General features: G+C 41.4%; 1 protein-coding gene across 1 annotated transcript; it reads left to right on the top strand.

Moving 5' to 3' along the window:
* Positions 1-1049: 1049 nt before the first annotated feature.
* On the top strand, positions 1050-18291 carry LOC310925293 (transmembrane protein 87A). Its single transcript, XM_083887202.1, has 20 exons — positions 1050-1252; positions 2992-3064; positions 3175-3272; positions 3429-3548; positions 3664-3720; positions 3800-3877; positions 5294-5441; positions 6457-6518; positions 7569-7752; positions 7864-7963; positions 10494-10587; positions 11373-11455; positions 12247-12353; positions 12453-12511; positions 12719-12822; positions 14115-14191; positions 14638-14699; positions 15013-15065; positions 15149-15179; positions 17497-18291. Exons 1-20 carry the CDS (start codon positions 1112-1114, stop codon positions 17536-17538), a joined length of 1773 nt encoding a protein of 590 aa, XP_083743328.1. The 5' UTR covers positions 1050-1111; the 3' UTR covers positions 17539-18291.
* The last annotated feature ends 5015 nt before the right edge of the window (positions 18292-23306 follow it).

Below are 23306 nucleotides of genomic sequence, written 5' to 3'. Positions count from 1 at the left end.
ACAAGTAGCAGTGCATGTAGTTTTATATGCAATGAAGTTATGTCATGTAAGTGCACCAGTGCAATGACTGCATGCACTAGTACAAGGCTATTCAACTTAAGGCCTGGGGGCCAGATCCGGCCCTTCAAGCAATTAGGAATTATATACAATTATATGCAATTATATACCAAAATTTGGGAATTTTGGTATATAAACATAAAATAAGCGCTTTATACAAATTATGAAAAATAAAATTTAACTGCATCGTTTATATGTTCATATGTAACCTTGCATGTAATTGATGTAAAAAAAAAAAAAAAAGTTTGAGAACACTGATGTAATTCATAAAAAAAACGGATTTTCAGTTAAAAGACTCATTCACTCTTCAAAAACTTGTTTTGAAAAGTAAAATATGTATGTATCTGTCTGTTAGTGGTAAATCATTCAATACCAGCGTAGTTAAAATGCTATATAATTGTGTAATATTATATACTCACCCTGGGAAAGTATTAAGTTGCCGTCTCAGCAAAAGATTTTATTTTAAAAGTTAGTACTTTACATTTTTATTGTGATGGTCTTAACCGGAAGTTCAAAGTGGATTGCATCGTCATTTTTGTTTCCACTTTTACAGTTCGTGTACTTTACTGCCGCAAATACCTTCTTAATACGTTCTTAATAACTGTAACTGTGAGGTTTTAGCTTCACAGCATCATAGAAAAGATTTAGATTTTTAAAACTTAAAACTATTTAAATCGATGTTTGTCGCCGGCATGCACTGATAGACCACTTCCGGCCAACACCTATCAAAATAAATCAATCATAGCTATAGCCACTACCTACAACTCCAGATATTTAACAATTAACGAATATAAACAGAAAAACAAAATACATTTTCTAAAAGGATAAAAACAGGCGTTCATAAGACCTTTACGTTTGAAAACTATGACAATAATTCTCGAAAATGTCATAATACAACGCCATCAACGTCATCGTCCCTGAATGCACCACTCCACGGTCCCTAAATGCATCACTCCACGCGCGCTCACGTCACACAGAACGAGGAAGTGGACAGTTTGTTGTGAGCTGTCGTGTTCGTCGTGGAGGGTTTTCTTCCTGCTTGGTTTCGGCTGTAATGTCGGGCTCCACGGCTCCGGGTCGGGCCGGTCCGGGACTCTGGTCCTCGGCGGGCCTGCTGCTACTGCTGCTGGCGGAGCTGACGGGGCCAGTCGCTGCCGTATCCGAACCCGGAATATGGACGCTAAATGTGAACAATGTGAGTGTTCTGTTGGTGACGGGGACTGGGTTGTTGTTTAGCAGCTAATTCAGACACGTTTACCTGAACGGAGCGAGGAGCGGGTAACGATTATCTTTCTTTTTAACGAGGGTACCTGAACACCTCATCACCTGAACTCTTATCGGAAACACTTAAAAATATAAACAACGTCAACGCGCGATAACCGCGTAAATCCGCGTGTGTGCAGTTTTCATCGCTTGGATATGAGGGACTGAATGTTTAGTTTATTATAAATGTGATTTAAAGTGTATAATAAAATAAAAAATGTTTGCGAAGCGTCATAAAACCTATGTCCTCACTTTCACATCCTTGTGGGCCCCAGGGGGCGTGTCGCGGTTTCTTCTTCCAGTATCGCGATGTACGATTTGTGGGAAATGATGCTTTTTTTTTAATCCAACATACGTCATGATGAGTAATATTTGCAATATGAATCTCTTAAAGCTTTACCATGTGTAATACCATCAAACTATCAACTATGATACTCTAATGCTGTGTGTCAAACATAAGGCCCGAGGGCCAGAACTGGCCCACCCGAGGGTCCAATCCAGCCCGCAGGTTTAATGAATTTGTTAAAATTTCACATTGTGATGATTAGAAATAATGTTATATACTATATGTTTCTGTTCTAGATACCTAAATAGACTAAATAAATAAATAGTAAACTTGGACATAGTTTTGTTAAAATTGCACTCATTTTTCTCAAGAAACTTCAGTTTGTTTTGTAAAAAAGATACTTCATTAAATGTAAAACAAAAGGAAACATTTGGAGCTCTTGTTGTTTATTAGATATGATGCTATTATTTTACCGGTCCGGCCCACTTGAGATAAAATTGCACTCCGTGTGGCCCTTGAGTTGAAATAAGTATGTCACCCCTGCTCTAATGCCATGGTTTTCAAACTGTAATACATGTACCACCGGTGGTACACACAGGCTTCTTCTGGTGGTACTGTCTGAAGTATATGTAAGGAAGAGGAGGAGGTTGAGAGAGAAAATTATTTTAAATCATCAATCAAGCTAAGGCCTTCGTCTGACTAAGGCGGGCAATCGACTTAGTCAGAGTCTGAGTATACCGCTGTAGGTGGAGCTGTGTCTATTGAATCAGTTTCCTGTTGACTTTTACATCACAGTAAAACAAACAGCAAACTGTTGTCTCCTTCTACCTCTGGGTCAAAGACTATGGAGGAAATTGGTGCATGCGCAGAACATCAAATTCAACTCCAGACCAAGCATATCATGCAGGAGTAATCGGACTATGAATCACATAATCGATGTGTGATTTTAGTCGGACTAACGTGTTTACGTGACGTCAAGAAAACCCAAGTTATTGTCTTAGTCTGACTAAAATTTGACTTTTGACGTGCCTGTAAATGCACTGTGTGAGTGTTCTAAGTCATTTGACAACGGAGGCTATTTGGGTGAATGAAACACGGATCACATTCCCCGCTGTTTTTTGTCCTCCGTCTGAAACACTGCACCCTCTTCTCATCTGTCTGGCTCACACACACACACACACACACACACACACAGCTCCTCCACACTATTTCAAGTCAATGTCTTGATTTCAGTGCAGGCCTTAAAAGACCATTGGTTTACAGACAAAATGAGACGCTTGAGGGAAACACTGGGTTTGATGGACCGGAATACAAAGTTTATGTTTCTTTTTCAGCTGAAGTTTTAAAGTTTGTCTCCTGTGTTCACTCGCAATCTGATCATTCAGGAAGTTTTGAAGAAGCAGAGCTACTTCTACTTCACCAAAACGTTGTTCAACAACAGCTTCATCCAGCTCAAACGTGAGTAGATTTAAGTATGTTTTAGATTCTAAGTTTGAGTTGTCGTGGCTTGGTTTGTCCTCCATTTTAACCCAATTTTACATGATTGTGTGTGTGTGTGTGTGTCGCAGTGATGGCGGAGACCTGTAACTCCGCAACTCCTGTCAACCTCAACGTCTCCTGGTATTTGAGGAACTCGCACTGTTACGACGAGGTCTTCACTTTGAACGTAAGACGACTCGCCCTGAACCCCGGAGGATGATCAAACGAATTTGTTCTTAATGATCAGTGATCAATTTGCATGAATATATGTACTGTAAACCAACAATCCACACTTATCTTGACCCCCCTTCTCGTGTTTGTCGCTTATCATTTTTATTTTCAGGCGGCAAAGGCAGAGACTTACTTCAGGACGACGGAGGTCATAGTCGGAGGAGGAAGCGGGTACTACGTTTTCCATCAGTATAATACCGTCGCCTGTCAAGAAAACCTCAAACCTGACACGGTCTCTGTCCCTCTCTCTCACACACACACAAACACACACACAGACACACACATACACACACGTACTGTATGTGGTGATTGTATTTTAAAGGAGTTGCGTTTGTTTTACGTCACAGTTTGGCCTGGAGACCTTTGAGAAGAAAACACGACTGAAGGAGCCAGTGCAACAACAGGTGAGAGGCATGGTAGATGGAGGGATGGATGGAGGATCTAATCTAATCTAATCTAATCTAATCTGCTTTGTTTTTTCAGCCAGTCACAGAAAAGGCCAAAGAAAAATTAGGTGACAGCAGGAGGAGGAGGAGGGAAGTGCAGCTTCCAAAACCAAAGGTCTGCATTTGTAACACACGCACGCACGCACACTCTCCAACCTTAACCGTAAACACAAGTCAAGTATTAGCTTTCAACTCAATTAGTTCCTCAAAAAATTAGGTTCTTCGTGTGTCATTAGTTATTCACCCAGCGCAGCGAGTGAGGCAGGAGAAATTACTGGTGTGAGTCAATATACAGTATTGCAGGGGTCACCAACGTGGTGCCCGCGGGCACCTGGTAGCCCGCAGGCAGCCAATACGGTGCCCGCGGGCTCACTTCACTTCACCTCACTTGCATGTATCCGTATGATCGCTCAGTAAAATATCTTTGATATTGTTTATACAAACTGATAATCGTTAGGAGTAAGCACTGGAATGAATGTGTATGCAGTTGAATGCATAATATTAATCGTTTAAATGGTAAACAAACAAAAAAATATTATATGGTAGCCCTCCATATTATTTTTTACCCTTAAGGTAGCTCTCTGTCTCAAAAAGGTTGGTGACCCCTGCAGTATTGCAACTATCTTGCAAAGTATCTGCAATTTCTCATAGATTTGCTACTTTTAATCTCGTAAATCAGTGACTTTTTCTCGTATATTTGCCACTTTAAATCTCAAATCTGCAACCTTTTTCTCGTAGATTTGCTACAATTAATCTCGTAAATCTGCAACTTTTTTCTCGTAGATTTCCTACTTTTAATCTTGTATATCTGCAAATTTTTTCACATAGATTTGCTACTTTTAATCTCGCAAATCGGCAACTTTTTTCTTGTAGTTTTGCTACTTTTAATCTCATAAATCTGCAACTTTTTTCTTGTAGATTTGCTACTTTAAATTGCAAATCAGCAACTTTTTTCTCGTAGATTTGCTACTTTTAATCTCGTAACTCCGCAACTTTTTTCTCGTAGATTTGCCACTTTAAATCTCATAAATCTGTGTCTTTTTTCTCGTAGATTTCCTACTTTTAATCTCATTAATATGCAACTTTTTTCTTGTAGATTTACTTCTTTTAATCATGTCAATATGCAACTTTTTTCTCGTAGATTTGCTACTTTTAATCTCATAAATATGCAACTTTTTTCTTGTAGATTTACTTCTTTTAATCTCATAAATCTGCTCCTTTTTTCTTGTAGATTTGCCATTTTAAATCTCATTAATCTGCATCTTTTTTTCTTGTAGATTTGCTACTTTCAATCGCGTAAATCTGCAACTTTTTTCCCCGAAATATTGCCCTCCTCACTCAGTCCGTATTTCACATACTTGGCCATAATACGCCGTCATAAAAAGCTGCCTTTTAAGAAAGATTTAATAGATGTGAAGAACGATGGGACTTAAATCAGGTTGTCATCTGTAAAAACCTGTCGGATAATGAGAATGTAACTAAGGCGAGGATGACGCTCACGCCTCAAAGCTCTCGTTTGTCGTTTGCACAGACGTCGCTTGCTCCCACTCACTTGGCCGCTGTGGCCGAGAGCTGGGAGGACGGACCCTACATGTTCATCCTGAACGTCCGAGAGATCAAGGACAAGAACCAGGCTGCCGCTGACGCTGCCAACCCACCACAGCCCTGGAGTATACAGCGTCAGTACACACACACACACACACATTACCACTCCTTTGTTCAACACAGCCAGGTTAAACATTAACCACGGTAACGACGGCGAGCTGTTATCGTGTTATCAGCTCTGCAGAGTTACTGGAAAAGTGGGGAAAAAAATGGCGTTTTTTCAAACCTGGTTGGCAACAAATTCCACGTGTAACGTGTAAACATGTCGTCGGACGTGTCTCTCGTGTTGTTCCACTAACTTTTTAGTTGAGCCGTGCAGCTCGCTGTCGCTTCAATAGAGCTTGTTTGACCGGTTTGATGATGTCCAGTTTACGACTGGTGTTCACTGTTTGACGTGTGGTTGTATGAACGTGCTTCCCCTCTCTCTCTTAAGCCCAATTTATACTTCTGCGTAAAGTGCTCTGCGTAGGCTACGTAGAGACTCTGCGTCGACGCAGAGACTGTCGAAGAGCCTCTGCGTCGTCTCCGTCTGCACGAAATATTTTTTAAGTGTCCGTCACTCCGTCAAGGGACAACGGAGACGGCAAGAGCTGCGATTGGTCCTCAGGACAGGCCGAGCGAAGCTGCTCTGTGCCGGCTCTCAGTGCTCTCCGGGCGTCCTGACAGAGGCGGAGCTGATCCCCGCGGAAAACGCCGCTGCCGAACTATAAATACGTCATATCTATACACACACAGCACATGTTTAGACTCTAAATGGCCAATTTCTCGCCTCAAATTATCTTAAAACTGCGTTCCATCACACAGAATAGTGAGAAACTGCCACTGTTTCAACAACAATAGTCTTTCTCTCTCTTTCTTTCTCGGACGCCATTGCTCACTGTAGCCAGAAGCACAACAACCTTGCGCAGCGACCCCTACTGATCGGGCGGGAAATTGCAGCGAGTGTCCGTCACCACGACGCAGAAGTATAAATGCTCGAGGCGTCTCCGTGGTGACGCAGACGGATAACGCATACGCCGTCGGAGAAGTATAATGTGGCCTTTACACAAACACATCTAATACTCTGTTTTATTATGCGTGTGTTTGCAGTGCAGATCAGCATGAAGGGACCTCATGACTACATATCTGCCTCTGAGTGGCCTCTGATGGTGGTAAGAACACACACACACACATTTTTATCTCCCTGATGTTGTGAGGGCTCAGTCGTTCATCATCGTCATCATAAACCTAATTCTGACCATTAAAACAGAAAACTTAAGCTTCGAAAAAGAAGTTTGAACGGAGCCTTTCGAGCTCTTTATCATTAGTCATTAAGTATAATAAATGTAGTGTAAAAACCTTCAGTTTTAAAGCTCACTTGTACTAAAAACCAGAGATGTTCAGAAGAGTCTGCAAATCTTAGAAACTGCCGTATCATTTCTTCATATTAGTTTTATCTGTATGCTACATGAAATCACTGTTTTTCTGCAAAAATATTCATAAATACATGGTTTGTTTTTGAAAAGGCTAATTGATTTCTTATTACAACTGCTTGCCAGTGTAGTTTTATCAAAGGTGATTGGCACAGCAGGAAGAAAATACTGTGTGTGTGTGTATACATATATATATATATATATATATATATATATATATATATATATATATATTAGGGCTGTCAAAATTAACGCGTAAGCGCAGGATGATTAATTTGTGGAATTAACGCGTTAATATTTTTAACGCATTAACGATGATGAGGAATTTCCTGCTGTGGGTTAAGTTCCACAAGAAAACTATTTAACTTCTGTACTTTATATTTTGTTTATAATGTGAGTTATTTACAGTGCAATGTATAGTTTAAAAAACAAAAGTTATTTACAGCATTTTATTTTTTCTATCTATTTATATTGTCTTATAATGTGTTTTTTTTTTTACATTGTAATGTTTCTTTTTTATATTTTTGTATAGGTTTTTACATGTTATTTAAAGTATTTTATTGTTCTTTACATTTATATTTTCACATACTTTATTTATCTCTCCGTTCCTACAACAATATAAAGAGAGAATTTGAATTTTTTTGGCATATTTACGAATGGTAATTAATCGTGATTAATCCACAGCTACCCTGTGATTAATCTGATGAAAAATGTTAATCTTTTGACAGCCCTTATATATATATATATATCATATAGTAACAGACTAGAGTTGATTTCCTTGTGTGTCAGTTCTACATGGTGATGTGCATCGTGTACGTGCTGCTCGCCGTGCTGTGGCTGGCTCTGTCCGCCTGTTACTGGAGGGACCTGCTCAGGATCCAGTTCTGGATCGGAGGAGTCATCTTCCTGGGCATGTTGGAGAAAGCCGTTTACTACGCCGAGTTCCAAAGCATCAGATACGACGGCTTGTCAGGTAGGCGTGTGTGTGTGTGTGTGTGTGTGTGTGTGTGTGTGTGTGTGTGTGTGTGTCTCCCACATACACACACACAGTGAGGATAACGCGCTTTGACCTGTCGTTGTGCAGTCTACGGCGCTGTGGTGTTTGCAGAGGTGCTCTCAGCAGTGAAGAGGACCCTTGCCCGAGTGCTGGTGATCATCGCCAGTCTGGGATACGGCATCGTCAAGTGAGTCCAACATCTGAGAGAGTTTATTTATTTTATTTTTTTAGATTAACAACTGTATAGGCCCACGTCTTCATTCCTTCACATTTATAAACAGTGGCAGCTGGTGATAAAAAAAATGTTTAACACTAAAAGAAAAAGCACTACACGAATCAAAAGAAAGTGGTGGGTGATCGATTAAAGGTCAGGCATGATGCTCTGAGGGTCTCACACACACACTCACACATGGAGAAAGAGACACAAACCGGATGAGAGAGACACATGGCAAAGAGAGACACACACTCACACAGGGAGAAAGAGAGACATGACAAAGAGAGACGCATGAGAAAGAGAGAGAGACATGAGAAAGAGAGATGCATGAGAAAGAGAGAGACGCTCGCACAGGGAGAAGGAGAAAGACACATGACAAAGAGAGACACATGAGAAAGAGAGAGACAAGAAAGACACTCACACATGGAGAAAGACACACATGAGAAAGAGAGAGACATGAAGATGAGAGAGACATGAGAAAAAGAGAGACACATTCACACAGGGAGAAAGAGAGACACACATGAGAGAGACACATGAGAAAGAGACAGACGCATGAGAAAGAGAGAGACCTGAGAAAGAGAGACACGCATGAGAAAGAAAGAGACACTCACACAGGGAGAAAGAGAGACACATGAGAAAGAGAGAGACATGAGAAAGAGACACACATGGAGAAAGACGCATGAGAAAGAGAGACACATGAGAAAGAGAGACACACATGACAAAGAAAGAGACACTCACACAGGGAGAAAGAGACACATGAGAAAGAGAGACACATGAGAAAGAGACAGACGCATGAGAAAGAGAGAGACATGAGAAAGAGAGACACATGAGAAAGAGAGACACATGAGAAAGAGAGACGCATGAGAAAGAGAGACACGCATGAGAAAGAAAGAGACACTCACACAGGGAGAAAGAGAGAGACATGAGAAAGAGACAGACGCATGAGAAAGAGAGAGACCTGAGAAAGAGAGACACGCATGAGAAAGAAAGAGACACTCACACAGGGAGAAAGAGAGACACATGAGAAAGAGAGAGACATGAGAAAGAGACACACATGGAGAAAGACGCATGAGAAAGAGAGACACATGAGAAAGAGAGACACACATGACAAAGAAAGAGACACTCACACAGGGAGAAAGAGACACATGAGAAAGAGAGACACATGAGAAAGAGACAGACGCATGAGAAAGAGAGAGACATGAGAAAGAGAGACACATGAGAAAGAGAGACACATGAGAAAGAGAGACGCATGAGAAAGAGAGACACGCATGAGAAAGAAAGAGACACTCACACAGGGAGAAAGAGAGAGACATGAGAAAGAGACAGACGCATGAGAAAGAGAGAGACCTGAGAAAGAGAGACACGCATGAGAAAGAAAGAGACACTCACACAGGGAGAAAGAGAGACACATGAGAAAGAGAGAGACATGAGAAAGAGACACACATGGAGAAAGACGCATGAGAAAGAGAGACACATGAGAAAGAGAGACACACATGACAAAGAAAGAGACACTCACACAGGGAGAAAGAGACACATGAGAAAGAGAGACACATGAGAAAGAGACAGACGCATGAGAAAGAGAGAGACATGAGAAAGAGAGACACATGAGAAAGAGAGACACGCATGAGAAAGAAAGAGACACTCACACAGGGAGAAAGAGAGACACATGAGAAAGAGAGAGACATGAGAAAGAGACACACATGGAGAAAGACGCATGAGAAAGAGAGACACATGAGAAAGAGAGACACACTCACACAGGGAGAAAGACACACACACATGGAGAAAGACGCATGAGAAAGAGATACGCATGAGAAAGAGACGCATGAAAAAGAGAGACACATGAGAAAGAGAGACGCATGAAAAAGAGACACATGAAAAAGAGAGACACATGAGAAAGAGAGACACATGAGAAAGAGACGCATGAGAAAGAGAGAGACACATGAGAAAGAGAGACATGAGAAAGAGAGAGACATGAGAAAGAGACACACATGGAGAAAGACTCATGAGAAAGAGAGAGACACATGAGAAAGGGAGACACATGAGAAAGACACACATGAGGAAGAGAGAGACATGAGAAAGAGACACACATGGAGAAAGACGCATGAGAAAGAGAGAGACATGAGAAAGAGAGAGACACACTCACACAGGGAGAAAGAGAAGGACACACTCACACAGGGAGAAAGAGACACACGAGAAAGAGAGAGACGTGAGAAAGAGAGACATGAAGATGAGAGAGACGAGAAAGAGAGAGACAAAGAGCGACACTCACACAGGGAGAAAGAGACGCATGAGAAAGAGAGAGACACACACACACTCACTTTATGCAAATTTTTGGAGAATTGATCTTTTCCCTCTCCTGATATCTGATTTAGTGATTGTGACCAGTGTCAGACCAACGCTAAATATTGTGTGATCTCTTCCTCTTGACTTTGGACACAACCAAACCCCCACATGTCAAACTCTCTCTCTCTCTCTCTCTCTCTCTCTCTCGTCTCTCCATCAGGCCCAGACTCGGTGCTCTCCTTCACAGAGTGGTCGGTGTCGGTCTGCTCTACCTGATGTTCTCCATCATCGAGGGTCTGCTGCGCGTCAACACTGTAAGTCACAGAGTGAACTGTCTGCTGAGGATGTGTTTACTTTTATGTTCTGCACAAACACTAACGCGTGACGTCAACAACTGGAGTTGCAGCTACTTTATGAGCATTTATGTATGTGTGTGTGTGTGTGTGTGTGTATATACTAGTGCTGGACACTATACAGGTTCTTACGGGGATTTTTGTTTTTTGTTGTGATATGAATTTTTGGAATTCCGCAAGACTGGTTTATGGAAAGCGGAATGTGGTGCAGAGCACGTGTTTTAAGGCTCATCTGAAGCAGTAACTGGGCTAGTAACTGCAGGAATGTCGCCGACAGGATTTGGAAAACGTACTTCTCATAACCGTAACTCCTAGACCGTTTAGAAAAAATAAAAAAAAACGATGGACTGGCGATCGGTCCGGGGTCTGACCCCGCCTTTTTAGTGGTATGTGAGCTGAGATTGGCACAGCGCCCCCCCCCTGTGACCCTCATGTGGAGGATAAAGTGTTAGAAGATAGATGGATGGATGGATGGATGGATGCCAGAAAGTGGTGAAATAGAGCTTTGCACGCATGTTACGGTCATTACGGTAGCCCTCGGCGTCGGTTAAATAAGTGGGGCAGAAAAACTCATTTTTTTAAAAGTGATAAAACATCGTGATGGTCACGAGTTAAGTTTAGGTTTAAGATTTGAATTGCGGTTACGTTAGGGTACAGTTTTGACTGGTTATGGTTAAGGAGATTAGTAATAGCTGCGTAAAACGTGTGTGTGTGTGTGTGTGCGTCTAACCTGTCTGTCTCTCCAGGATCGAGGGGACAACAACAACATGAGTACATTTGTATGTGACGTAGTGCTGGCCTTCACTGATTCCTGTATTGTCTGGTGGATATCCTTTAACATGAACACACACACACACACACCCCCCCCCCCCCACACACACACACACCTGTGTCCCTCAGTGAAGACAGACTCGGCAGCAGGTTTACCTGAGTGTCTTCCATTGTCTCCGTATCGCCCGTCGCTCTGTCTTTCATCCCTCTGTTTTAATCTCTTCTCTTAACCTCCGTTCATCCTCTCATTCATCCAATCATCCATCCATCCATCTCTCCCTCCCTCTCACTCACCCCTCCCTCTCCCCCTGTCTTCTCCAGGCTGAAGATGACGTAGTTCTCCTGGCTGCTATACCCTTGGCTGTGCTCGACTCTACCCTCTGCTGGTGGATATCCGCTACTGCAACTTTGCTGTTTTTACAATATTTGTTGATCCCTTTTTTTAAATCCCGTTCCTTCTGTTTTTTTCTGCTTTGCTTGCATGATTTATTGATTAATTCATTAATTACTTTCCAGATTAACTTGTTAATGTCTTGTGTGTCATTTTTAGTCACTAACTGTGTCGGATGTTTGATATCTTAGTTGTATATGATGACAACTATGAGACACAAAGTGAAATGACAGTGCGGACTAGTTGTGATTTGGCACAAATGTTCACTTAAACTCACAGTTTGAATGTTAGGATTCAGGTGGTCAAAGGCCAAGGTCCCAGTCGCCTTATAAATCATGTTTTTTAGCCCCATGGACGTAGCATTCATGCTATATGAGCCTGTTTAGAGGTAGTCTGACCAACATAAGACAACGACCACTATATGGGTATCTTTGATCCTTGACTGTTTTGATCCACATCTTTGTGAGTCTGGCTCAGACCATGAAGCTGCTGAAGCTGAGGAGGAACGTGGTGAAGCTGTCGCTCTACAGACACTTCACCAACACGCTGATTTTTGCAGTCATCGGTATGAGATTTACTGTTTCCGATTGTTGTTGTTTTTTTTAAATGGAGAGAGAAAAGAAATCCCTTTAAAGCTCCCTGTAAATATGTTTGTGCTTTTCAGCGTCGGTCATCTTCATCATCTGGACGACGCAGGTGTTCAGGTTCTCCAAGTGTCTGTCGGTGAGTTCTTTGGTTTTGAATCATCTGTGTTCAGTCTCTGCGAGAACTCCCTCTTGTGACTCATACGACCACAAAGAAAAAAAAAAAACCTGTCCCTTTAAATTCATCGATAATTAATTTGTTTTTTTTCCCCTTTGAGGGGAAAATAATTCAAACCAAAGAAAATCTCACGTCAAATGCAATTTGTGTTCATGTGAGCGCGTGTAGGATTGGAGGGAGCTGTGGATCGATGACGCATTCTGGCGCTTCCTGTTCTCCATCATATTATTGGTCATCATGTTCCTATGGCGACCGTCAGCCAATAACCAGAGGTAGGTGATGGTGATGGTGTTTTGTTTTTTTTAGGGATGTCCTAATCAGCTTTTTTTCCCCCCACGATTGAATATCCAATCCAAGACTTTAGTGTTTGCTGAGATGACTGAGCTGCACACAGCACGTCGTTTTTGTCACCGCCGGTGAAACGGATGATGTTTTTGAGGGGAAACGAGAGCAGCCTCCTGCTGTGAGGCTGCAGGTGCTGTGTCTGTGGTTTGATACCCTAGTGCAGGGGTCTGCAACCTGCGGCTCTAGAGCCTCATGTGGCTCTTCAGCCTCTCTGTAGCGGCTCCTTCTAGCGTTGAAGAAAAAACTATTCAGGTTTTTCACACTTTTTTGTCAAGATAAAGGCGTAAATAAAAGTGTTTTGATGTTTTATGCGTCACATCCAGTTGAAAAACCTCCCCCAAAAGCTAATGAAATACTATAAAAAATAGTTTTATTCGTCGTTTTTCTACACTTTAAAGGTTGTGTATCAACTTGCGACAAACTGTGGTTCTTTAAATAGGGTATGTGTAAAAAAAGAAATGATTTTATCTTCATTTTTAGGATCAAATAGGTTTTGCGGCTCCAGATTCATTTTATTTGGGTGCAGAAGGGACAAAAATGGCTCTTTTCATTCTAAAGGTTGCAGACCCCTGCCCTAGTGTTTACATTTTTATTCTATCATTGTAAACTGGAGGTGCAGCGACCTTCGTCTGCTTTGGTTCCCTGTATATTGGTGTGTGAGACAATTACTCGATTAAGCGATTACTAACTGTTTTGATAATCGATTCGTTGTTTTTAAAGCTTTTTTCATGATGAAAACAAGATTTCTGATTGATTTTTAGCTTATTAAATGTGAATATTTTCTTTGTTTCTTTGGTCCATACAACAAAGAAATCATTAAAAGTGAATCATTTTGTTTTATTTTATTATTATTGGGTTTTTTTTTTTTTTAGAACAAGGGCCTTTCTGCAAGGAGTTTGCATGTTCTGCGTGGTTTTTCTCCAGGTTCTCCTGCTTCCTCCCACAGTCCAAAAACATGCAGATTTGGGGATTAGGTGTGAATTGGTCACTCTAAATTGACCGTAGGTGTGAGAGTGCGAGTGAATGGTTGTTTGTCTCTATATGTGGCCCTGTGATGCACTGGCGAACTGTCCAGGGTGTACCCCGCCAGTCGCCGTATGTCAGCTGAGATAGGCACAGCACCCCCCACGACCCCACGGATGGATGGCATTTTGTTTTAATTGAGAAAATGGTTAGTGGCCGCTCCTAAACATCATGCGTTCTTGTGTTTGTGTAACAGGTACGCCTTCAGTCCACTGATAGATGAAGAGAGTGAGGATGAGGAAGAGAAGGAGCCAATGATGAATGAAGCCTTCGGTCAGAAACTCATTTCACTTTCTTCCTTCCTTTACTTCCTTCCATTGAGTTAGTTCCTCATCTGTTCATCTGGTGAATTTCATGTGGTTCACTAGGACTCAAAGATGAGCCTTTTTTCTCCTTGTGAATATGTTTTCTTAATATCGTAGTGCATCATTTTTCTGATATAAATAAAGGTGGCTTGCGTAGGTGGGAGGATTCACAAGATCACATATGCGCACACGCGACGTAGAGAGGCCCCGGTTATTACTTATTCACACACAAGTTCAGCAGTGAGGCTTTGAGAACATAACGTGGTCTTAAAAAGCACGTTTTCAGCTTTTTGAAATCAGCGTATGCTAAAAGGAATCTGGAACTCAAACAAGTGATATTCTGATTTTTCTGTGTATATTTGTGATTTTCAGTGTCTGTTTTGTTTTGTTTTTCCCTCCCTGTTTGGTCTCCAGAGGGCATGAAGATGAGGGGCGTGAAAAACGAGCTCAACGGTTCGGCCAAAGCCAACAAAGTGGTGAGCGACGACAACTGCACATGCATAATAATAATAATAATCACAGTGACACAGTTTCCCACCACAAGGTGGCAACAATATTCTGTTTAAGTGTTTTTATATGTTAATTTTGTCATTTATTCTTTGAATAGGTGGTAATAGTTTTTGTATATACGTGTGTGTATATATGTATATGTATGTATGTATGTATATATGTATACGTATATGTAGTACATCTAAAGCAGATATTTTCAAAAAATTTTCTTATTTCATTTTAAAAGGAAATAAAACAAACGTTGACAGTTTTAGGTAAAAAAACATTTTTTTTACGCAGGATGAGGATCTGAAGTGGGTAGAGGAGAACATCCCATCATCGATGGCCGACGTGTAAGTCCTCATTAGACCAATGAAAGCAGAAAGTTCTCCTCTCACTGTCACTGATACTAATACTGAACGTCATCTCTTCACAGCGCGCTGCCCCCCCTGCTGGACTCTGATGAGGTCAGTTGTGTGTTTGTTTTCTTTGTTTGTTTGTTTCCCCCTCATCAGTAATGAAATATATGGTAAAAAACGGAGGAATTACAAATCGAAATAATGATATTGTAAGCCTCAACTCTGACGTTAACACAACAAAGAACAAAAAAAAAACCATGTTCCCGTAGTTAAAATTCTGTGAATTTTAAATAATCCAGAATTTTTAAAACGATTTCCCCCTGGATTTTTCAGACGCGCACGCACTCGTGCCTCATATTTGTGAACAACAGGGGGCAGCAAAGAACCGGCAGAGTGTCAGTTGCCACGGTTACGTCACAGTTGTTTATCCTCTTTGTTTTCATGGGAAGAAGTGTGTGTGTGTGTGTGTGTGTGCGTGCGTGCGTGTTAATCTTGGTCACAAAAAACAACAGAAACACAAAACTCCTGTATAAATAAGTCTGCATTTAACAAACCTATGATTGAGTATTGTTATAATCATCTTATATATCGATGGTTTATTCAGATAATTTCTTCATACATGATTTACTATTCGATCTCAAGGTGCAAATTGCAAAGACACAAATTCCATCTGAAAGGAAACGACGGGAAGTGAAGGAAAGACTGTGTTAAAGAAGGTTTTTACTGTTTACTTTGTCATAATAATAATAATAACAATATTGATTTCTGGGTAATGATGTCATGTTTGCCATGGGAGAGAACAGGGGGCGGTGTTATCCCTCATTAGAGGATGAAATTAAGGGGAAATAATTACCTTACCTCCAGACTGTTGTGGCAGATTATGTAAGACATTCCAGTAAATTAAGATTAAGGGGAAAATCTTAACCTAACCCACTTATTATTATTATCACTGTGATGACAAATGACGTAAATGATCTTTTGATTCTGAAGGTGGGAGTTATTCAAAAAAGCAAAACAAACATTACACACGGCGTCAGAGTTTCAAGGCCCTTGAAAATGTCCCTCAAAAGACGTGGGTCTTTGAAAGTCTTTGAATTTTGTGCAAGAAAGAAGTGAAGTTGATATTTAGGTAAATGACGACGCCACCTACTGTTTCACGCCCTGCCATTGCTTCTAGCAGTACGTAGACTCGCCCTACGCAGAACAAACGCCGAGTCATAATTACTAGCAGTGTTGTTGACGCGAGATTCCATGCAGAACAACGAGCGAGTAAAGTCGAGCGAAGAGCGCGCGAATGACGACGCGTGGAGCCTGGGAAATGAAAATTCTGTGATGAAGAGAATTAATTGCAAAGACTGACTTTGACCGACATTTCCAAGAACAACTCAATAGACGTGGACGCCATGGGGTGAAGCGGCTCTTACAAGTTGCCCCTCCCATTTTAAGCCGTGTCGGCACATTCTGTCCTTGAATTTGAGGAAGTGAAAGTCCTTTAAAGTCGTCAACCAAGTTGTGGGAACCCTGAATTTGGCGAAAGGACGACTATATTCAGGGCATCCGCGGGGTCTTAAAAAGTCTTTAAAGTCTTAAATCCAATAATTTGAATTTAAGGCCTTAAAATGTCGTAAATTCCCCTAAAATCTCATAAAAGGTCTTAAATACAGTTTTGAAAGGTCTTAAAAATCTATTAACGTGACTTTTATTTAAAATATGCATAAACTTCAGTCTCGCTTTGAAATGTTTCTATTTTTGAGGACGCGATAACCACAATAACTACAACACGGAACTAAAGTAGGCCACCTGTGCTGCCCGGTGAGAATTTATCGAGCACCGCTAGCTAGCGTGCTCTGCGCGCGCCGCGGTGTGTTTTAGCTTAGCGTATCTTAGCTTAACGATTGTGGCTCCAATTTTTTCATGTCTTTTGTACTTGTTTCGCCAGCAGAGACCCTGTATATTTTGACGTTGGTGAGAATGGTGTTATTTTGAGAGCTCTGTATTTTTCTCAGGTATAAAAAATAAATCGATTTTGTTTTGAAAAAGTTTGAAAACCACTGTGCTAAGCTACGTGACGTTCAGTTCATGTTCAGTACTTGATGGCGCAGTGAGACAGAAGTTGGTGTCGCTTTGTAAAACTCCCAACTCTCCCCCACCAAGGTCCATAGAGAAAATCAGTCATTTTAAATCCCAGCAGACACAGCAGCTGCTGCTCGATTGGCGAGTGTGTCACCGAGGTCAGTCTGAACAAAGGATTTCAAAAACCAAACGTCGCAAAATAACATATTTGAGGTCATTTACGGAGGCAGCAGTGGATCAATAACTCCCGTGTGCTGTGGTGTAAAATCGCTGATTTTCTCTATTCTATGAGGTTTGGTGTGAGAGAGTGAGCCAAACTAACTAACTCCTCCCTCCCTGTTTTCTGACGCAGGAAACCATGACGACACACTTCGAGATGTCCAAGATGGAGTGAGCTCACGGTGGAACGGCGAGACGAAAAGAGTCTGTCGAAACAGACGGCGAAGAGACGTTTGTAACGCGAGCGACGGACTGCACGGGAGAGGAAAAAAAAAATAAAGAAGCGATGGACGAGGGAACGCACAAAAGACGGCGTTTGTCGGCGCGTGGTTGAATCCCCCTGAGCGTGTGAGCTCTGTAAGCCGCGGTCCATGCGTACACCGGGAGTCGAGTGGATCACAGTGGCACAGCGGCGCTTTTTTATGTTTGCTTTTTATTGCGTGTTTGTGTTTATCTATCTCTCTCTCTCTCTCTCTTTGCCTTCTCTGTGTTTACATGCACAAATGTGTTTTTCTGATCGTGTGTGAGTTTGTGTCACAGACTGATTTTGTTCATGTTGATAGAGAGAGAGAGAGAGAGAGAGAGAGAGAGAGAGAGACGGTCTCTGAAAGTTGTAAATCGGGAGGAAGATATTTGTCGTTGATTCTGGTTTTGGTTCCATATTATCCCAGTTACAGACATTAAATTGTTCACCTTCAGAGATCTATAAACTCTATGTATTGTGGGGTCTTTTGTTTGTTTTTTTATTATTATTTTGTGTCTTTTGAAGGAGCGTCTCCCCAAATGCTCTGGCTTAATGATGTAACTGTTGCACTCAGTGAAGTTCCCTCCTGTTGATGTTGATAATGATGATGATGATGATGATGATGGTGGTGTGTAATATTTAGGAGGCTTATTAGGCAGAAATGAAAGATACAAATGTGGAGCATGTTTGTATAATAGTGCATAATCACTTAAAATTAAAAAAGAAAATCCTTTGGTTTATAATAAACATTTTATATGTACTTTATAGGAAAGGGTCTGTATTATTATACTGCAGTCTTAAGAAGAACATCCTTTCTGGTCTTTGAAGGCCACCGTAGTTCCTTGACACACTTGGGGAAAAGGTGGGTCTTTCGTGGACCTACGTCCTTCTGTTACGATCAGTTTTTTAGTTTGTTTAAGCTCACTGTTAAAGGCGCCATATGTAAGAATGTGGCCCAAAACAGTTATTACATTCAAATTCAAAATACAGAGGTCTTGCAACCCGTGGTTGCTCGGCAGCTGAGACTCTACTGACTGCAATGATTGGTAGACGGCGGTAGGTGGCGCCACATGCCAAAACATGATTTAAAAACATAAACGTGATTTGCAGTCTGCAAAAAAAAATTGTACTGTACTGTTGTTGTTGGTGAGTTCAGTTTGTTATATGAACATTATTCCTGAGTCTCTGTGACATATTAGGAGGATTTTATGATTTATTACATAATGCACCTTTAAGCCTGGATTGATCAAAAATGTGACTTGATTTTAAAACACACTTTGGCGTTTCATCAAACCATGTCAGTGATTCGGGATCTCGCGGAATCCCGCGTGATCTAACGGGACTTCAGACATATCAACAGACACGGAGGCGGACTGTTGGCGTTGTTAGTTAATGTTAAAGCTGTTGTATGTGCGATGAAAACCTGTGTGGATGAAGTCATGGCTGAGATCACGTTTGTCAACAAAAGTACGCTACATCCATTTCCTAGTGGACTCTCATTGGTTATTGTCGGGTTCTGCTCACGTCCCAATTGCTCTTCACTCGTAAATGTGTTTAATATTTAAGATTCGGAACCGGGAAGAGTCTCTGAAGACGTTAAAACGGTGTCCGTTAAATCCCTCAACGCGACACGATAATCTGTTAAAATCGGCCTAAAATCAGAAGGCGCCCAGATCAGCCCAATCATCATTTAGTGTTGGTCAGGATTTAAACAGCCTTCTTCCTACAGGCAGCTGATGTTTGTGTTGCTTTGTAAACACACTCTCTGACATTGAAGTCCCAGGAGGAAATGAGTGATTTTATATTTGCTGATTCACTTCTGCTCCATCAATACTTTCTCTTATTTTTTGGACTAACTCGACAAGACAGCAGTAGAGCAGCTGTTTTATGTGTCTCTGTGTGTGTGCCGACGATGCTGATTTTCTGGATTGACTTTGGTGCAGGAAAGTGACTTAAAGGGGCACTGTGTAGTATTTATGGGTTTATATAACCCAAAATCCACTTTTTTATACATATTATGTGCTCCTGCATTGTCTAGTCGCTGTATAATAGTTTTTGTTTCATTTTCGTAGTGTTTCAAAAAGTCATGCAAAATAACACGGTCGCGGGCCGCGGTTGCATAGCCACTGTTAGCAGAGAGACGCCATGTTTCTACCGGAGCCTGTAAGGACAAACGCGAGAGAACAAATCAAGCGTCTCTTTACTTGTAGCGGAAGTCCCGCCTCCTCTCTCTCTGCTTCGTCTGCTACGGCCGCGGTAGCTCCGCCCTCTCCGGCTGAGGATACCGTAGCGCTCGGGGAAGGGAGGGGGGTGAGCAGAGGAGCAATTCTTTGTTGTAAATTTCAGCCTCTCCTCTAGATGGCACTATAAACTACTTACTTCACCTTTAAATGAGGTCAAGAAAAAAAAAAAAAACGGGCACATGTATTGGTTGCATGTTTTTCTCGGTGTGGAATTGCTCACTTTTTCCACACTGACACACCTGAGCTGTGTGTTTGTTTGATCATGCACAAATACAAGCACTTCCACACACACACACGTCTGCCAGCAGCGTGTGTGTGTGTGTGTGTGTTGACACTGACTTGTCTGAATGGACTAAATGCTTCATACATCATCCAGAGCTCAGCCTCAGGGTAAAGTCCTCTCTTCCCTCCTGACTGTCTGCTGCTCTCAGACTGCAGGCAGGAAAACATCTATAATCCTGGAATATTTAGAAATATAAAACATTTATATTTAAGTGTCCGAGGATCTTAAATCCCAAATGTGTAAATCTAAGCCTGAGTGTCTTTATTAATCCCCGCACCCCCCCCCCCCCACACACATGTTGTAATCCACTCATGTCATTACGTCGCTCATAGAGATGGACGCCTCCAGCCTGGTTCGTTCATGTGTGTGTGTGTGTGTGTGTGTGTGAGATCTATATTTAGCTGCTGCTGCTGCTGCTGTCGTCTTTTACGTTATAATCCCAACGTGTCATGTAATAATCCATCTGTTCCTCTGCGACCAGGCAAAAGATGAACGTACTGTAAAGATGACTCTGACGTTATTATTGTCATCGTATTCCTGTGCGTGAAACTGCATTTCTGGATCTATTATGAACACGACTGACGATGATTATTATTATACATTATTATTATAACGTATTTAAATGACAAAGCATCACATTGTCTGTGTGTGTGTGTGTGTGTGTGTGTGTGTGTGTGTGTGTGTGTGTGTGTGTGTGTGTGTGTGTGTGTGTGTGTGTGTGTGTGTGTGTGTGTGTGTGTGTTCTTGTACTTGCGGCATACTGAGGACCAGTGAGGGTTTTTAACCAACAAAGTGAGGTAATTTTTACGGAGTGAGGACATTTTGTCCGGTCCTCACTTTGTTTTCATTGAAATCACTTCCTTAGGTTGTTATATGCTATACTCAATTTGTCAAAAAAAAAAATCTAATTTTGGACCAAAAATTTTTGGTCAACTTTTTTTTTAAATGTTGGACAACATAGTATAGTATGACGTTTTTGTCAAATTTTGGACAATTTTTTTTTTGTCAAATTTTGGACAAAATCTTTTTTGTCCAATTTTGGACCAAATTTGTTTTGTCATATTTTGGACCCAAAAAATGTTGTCAAAGATTTTTTCCAATTTTGGACGACATAGTATTGAATGACGTTTCTGTCAAATTTTGGACCAAAAATTTTTGGTAATTTTTTTTTTTTAAATTTTGGTTGACATAGTATAGTATGACGTTTTTGTCAAATTTTGGACCAAAAAAATAATAAATAAATAAATGTTTTCCAGACCTTTTTGCTCTGGGGCTCCTCCTGCAGACACATTATGGTACTGTACCCAGTAGTTCTTTATAGATGTCATTCATGAAGTAGATATTTGTAATTGTGTTGATTTATAAAGTGGAAATGCTGGTCCTCAGTATGCAGCAAGTACAAGAATGTGTGTGTGTGTGTGTGTGTGTGCTGTACACTGGAATTACGGCTGTAATAACATAATCCCAGAGATTTGGCCTGACAGTAGGACAGTATGCTGCCGATTTCAACTGACAGTAGGGAATTATCGTCGCCGCACTCTTTACAGACGGCGCGACATGTGTTTGCCGCCGTGAGTGTCGTCGCTGACTGTGCTTCCTGTTTCCTGTCGTGTCCCAGATTAAAAACACGCAGGAGAATATAGCGTAATATCGTTTTCATTAGTTTTAGTTTTCATTCATCGTGACTTTTTGTTTTCAAAATGAGTTTTTAATTAGTCTTTTTTTTAGAGTGGGTTTCCTAGTTTTTAATTAGTTTTTGCGATTTTCTAAATGCTTAGTTTTAGTTTCGTTTTTTTGTAATAAGGTGTACGATTCAGAAAGGTCATAATAAGTATATTGTGTGTCATAAAAAACCCAACAAAAGATGCCATTTTCACCCTTAGTGCTCACACGGGTGCACCCTTGGTCAATTGCCGCAGTAATAATACACACAAACTCCTGATATTATAAAAAAAAAAAAAAATACACTTCATATGAACTCAAAGGAGTTTATTATGGATGAAATAAATCTACAATTTTATTCACCCAAAATGGGCCCTACCAAGGACATTTTCTGGAAAACATTCATTTTGTTCTGATTTGCTTTAAAGGTGAAGTAAGTAGTTTATAGTGCCATCTAGAGGAGAGGCTGAAATTTACAACAAAGAAGTGCTCCTCTGCTCACCCCCTCCCTTCCCTGAGCGCTACGGTATCCTCAGCTGGTCAAATGTCGTCCTCGTCGTCTTTCTCCGTGTCAGCAGATGAGGTTCATGAGGTGAGGGAGAGGGCGGAGCTACCGCGGCCGTAGCAGACGAAGCGGAGAGAGAGGAGGCGGGACTTCAGCTACAAGTAAAGAGACGCTTGATTTGTTCTCTCGCGTTTGTCCTTACAGGCTCCGGTAGAAACATGGCGTCTCTCTGCTAACAGTGGCTATGCAACCGCGGCCCGCGACCGTGTTATTTTACATGACTTTTTGAAACACTACGAAAATGAAACAAAAACTATTATACAGCGACTAGACAATGCAGGAGCACATAATATGTATAAAAAAGTGGATTTTGGGTTATATAAACCCATAAATACTACACAGTGTCCCTTTAAATCGTCCTTTCAGATGAGGTGGAAATCTGAATTCGGTTCGGTGGATGAAAGTGGGTTTGTTGGTTTTGTTCACCTTTGTCACGTACAGGTAAACAGCTGCTTGGAAATGTCACCCGTAAACAACGCAACACAAACGGAGCGTTTGACCTCGTCTTTGCCATTTCTCTCCTCTTGGTTTCGTCTGATAAAAGTTGCTTCGCGCTCGCTGCCGTTAAAAAGGTCAGCAGTGATGTTGTGGTAAATGTCATCCAACACACACACACACACACACACACACAAAATGAGCCGCCTGTCTTCTTGCGTCCATGTGTTAGTCACAGGCAGCGGTGGGTGTGGTCTCACATAAAGAGGGTCACAGGCACCGTAAGCCGATTGGCCCGTTTGGGGGGAACATATGTGGCTCTGATTGGCCGGTTTGCATCATAATAGGAGCTGTGATTGGCTGACAGGTTGGACAATGGCCGTGTCATTGGTCAGAAATGAGAACAAAAAGACAGTTTGAGCGCTGAGGCGGAAAGGTGAGGTCAGCGTGTGTGTGTGTGTGTGTGTGTGTGTGTGTGTGTGTGTGTGTGTGCGTGCGTGTGCGCGTGAGA

Source organism: Microchirus variegatus (genome assembly GCF_963457635.1).
Source record: "Microchirus variegatus genome assembly, chromosome: 3".
NCBI classification, from domain to species: domain Eukaryota; kingdom Metazoa; phylum Chordata; class Actinopteri; order Pleuronectiformes; family Soleidae; genus Microchirus; species Microchirus variegatus.
The sequence above is the reverse complement of the archived record's forward strand: the minus strand, read 5'-3'. Positions and strand labels throughout refer to the sequence as shown.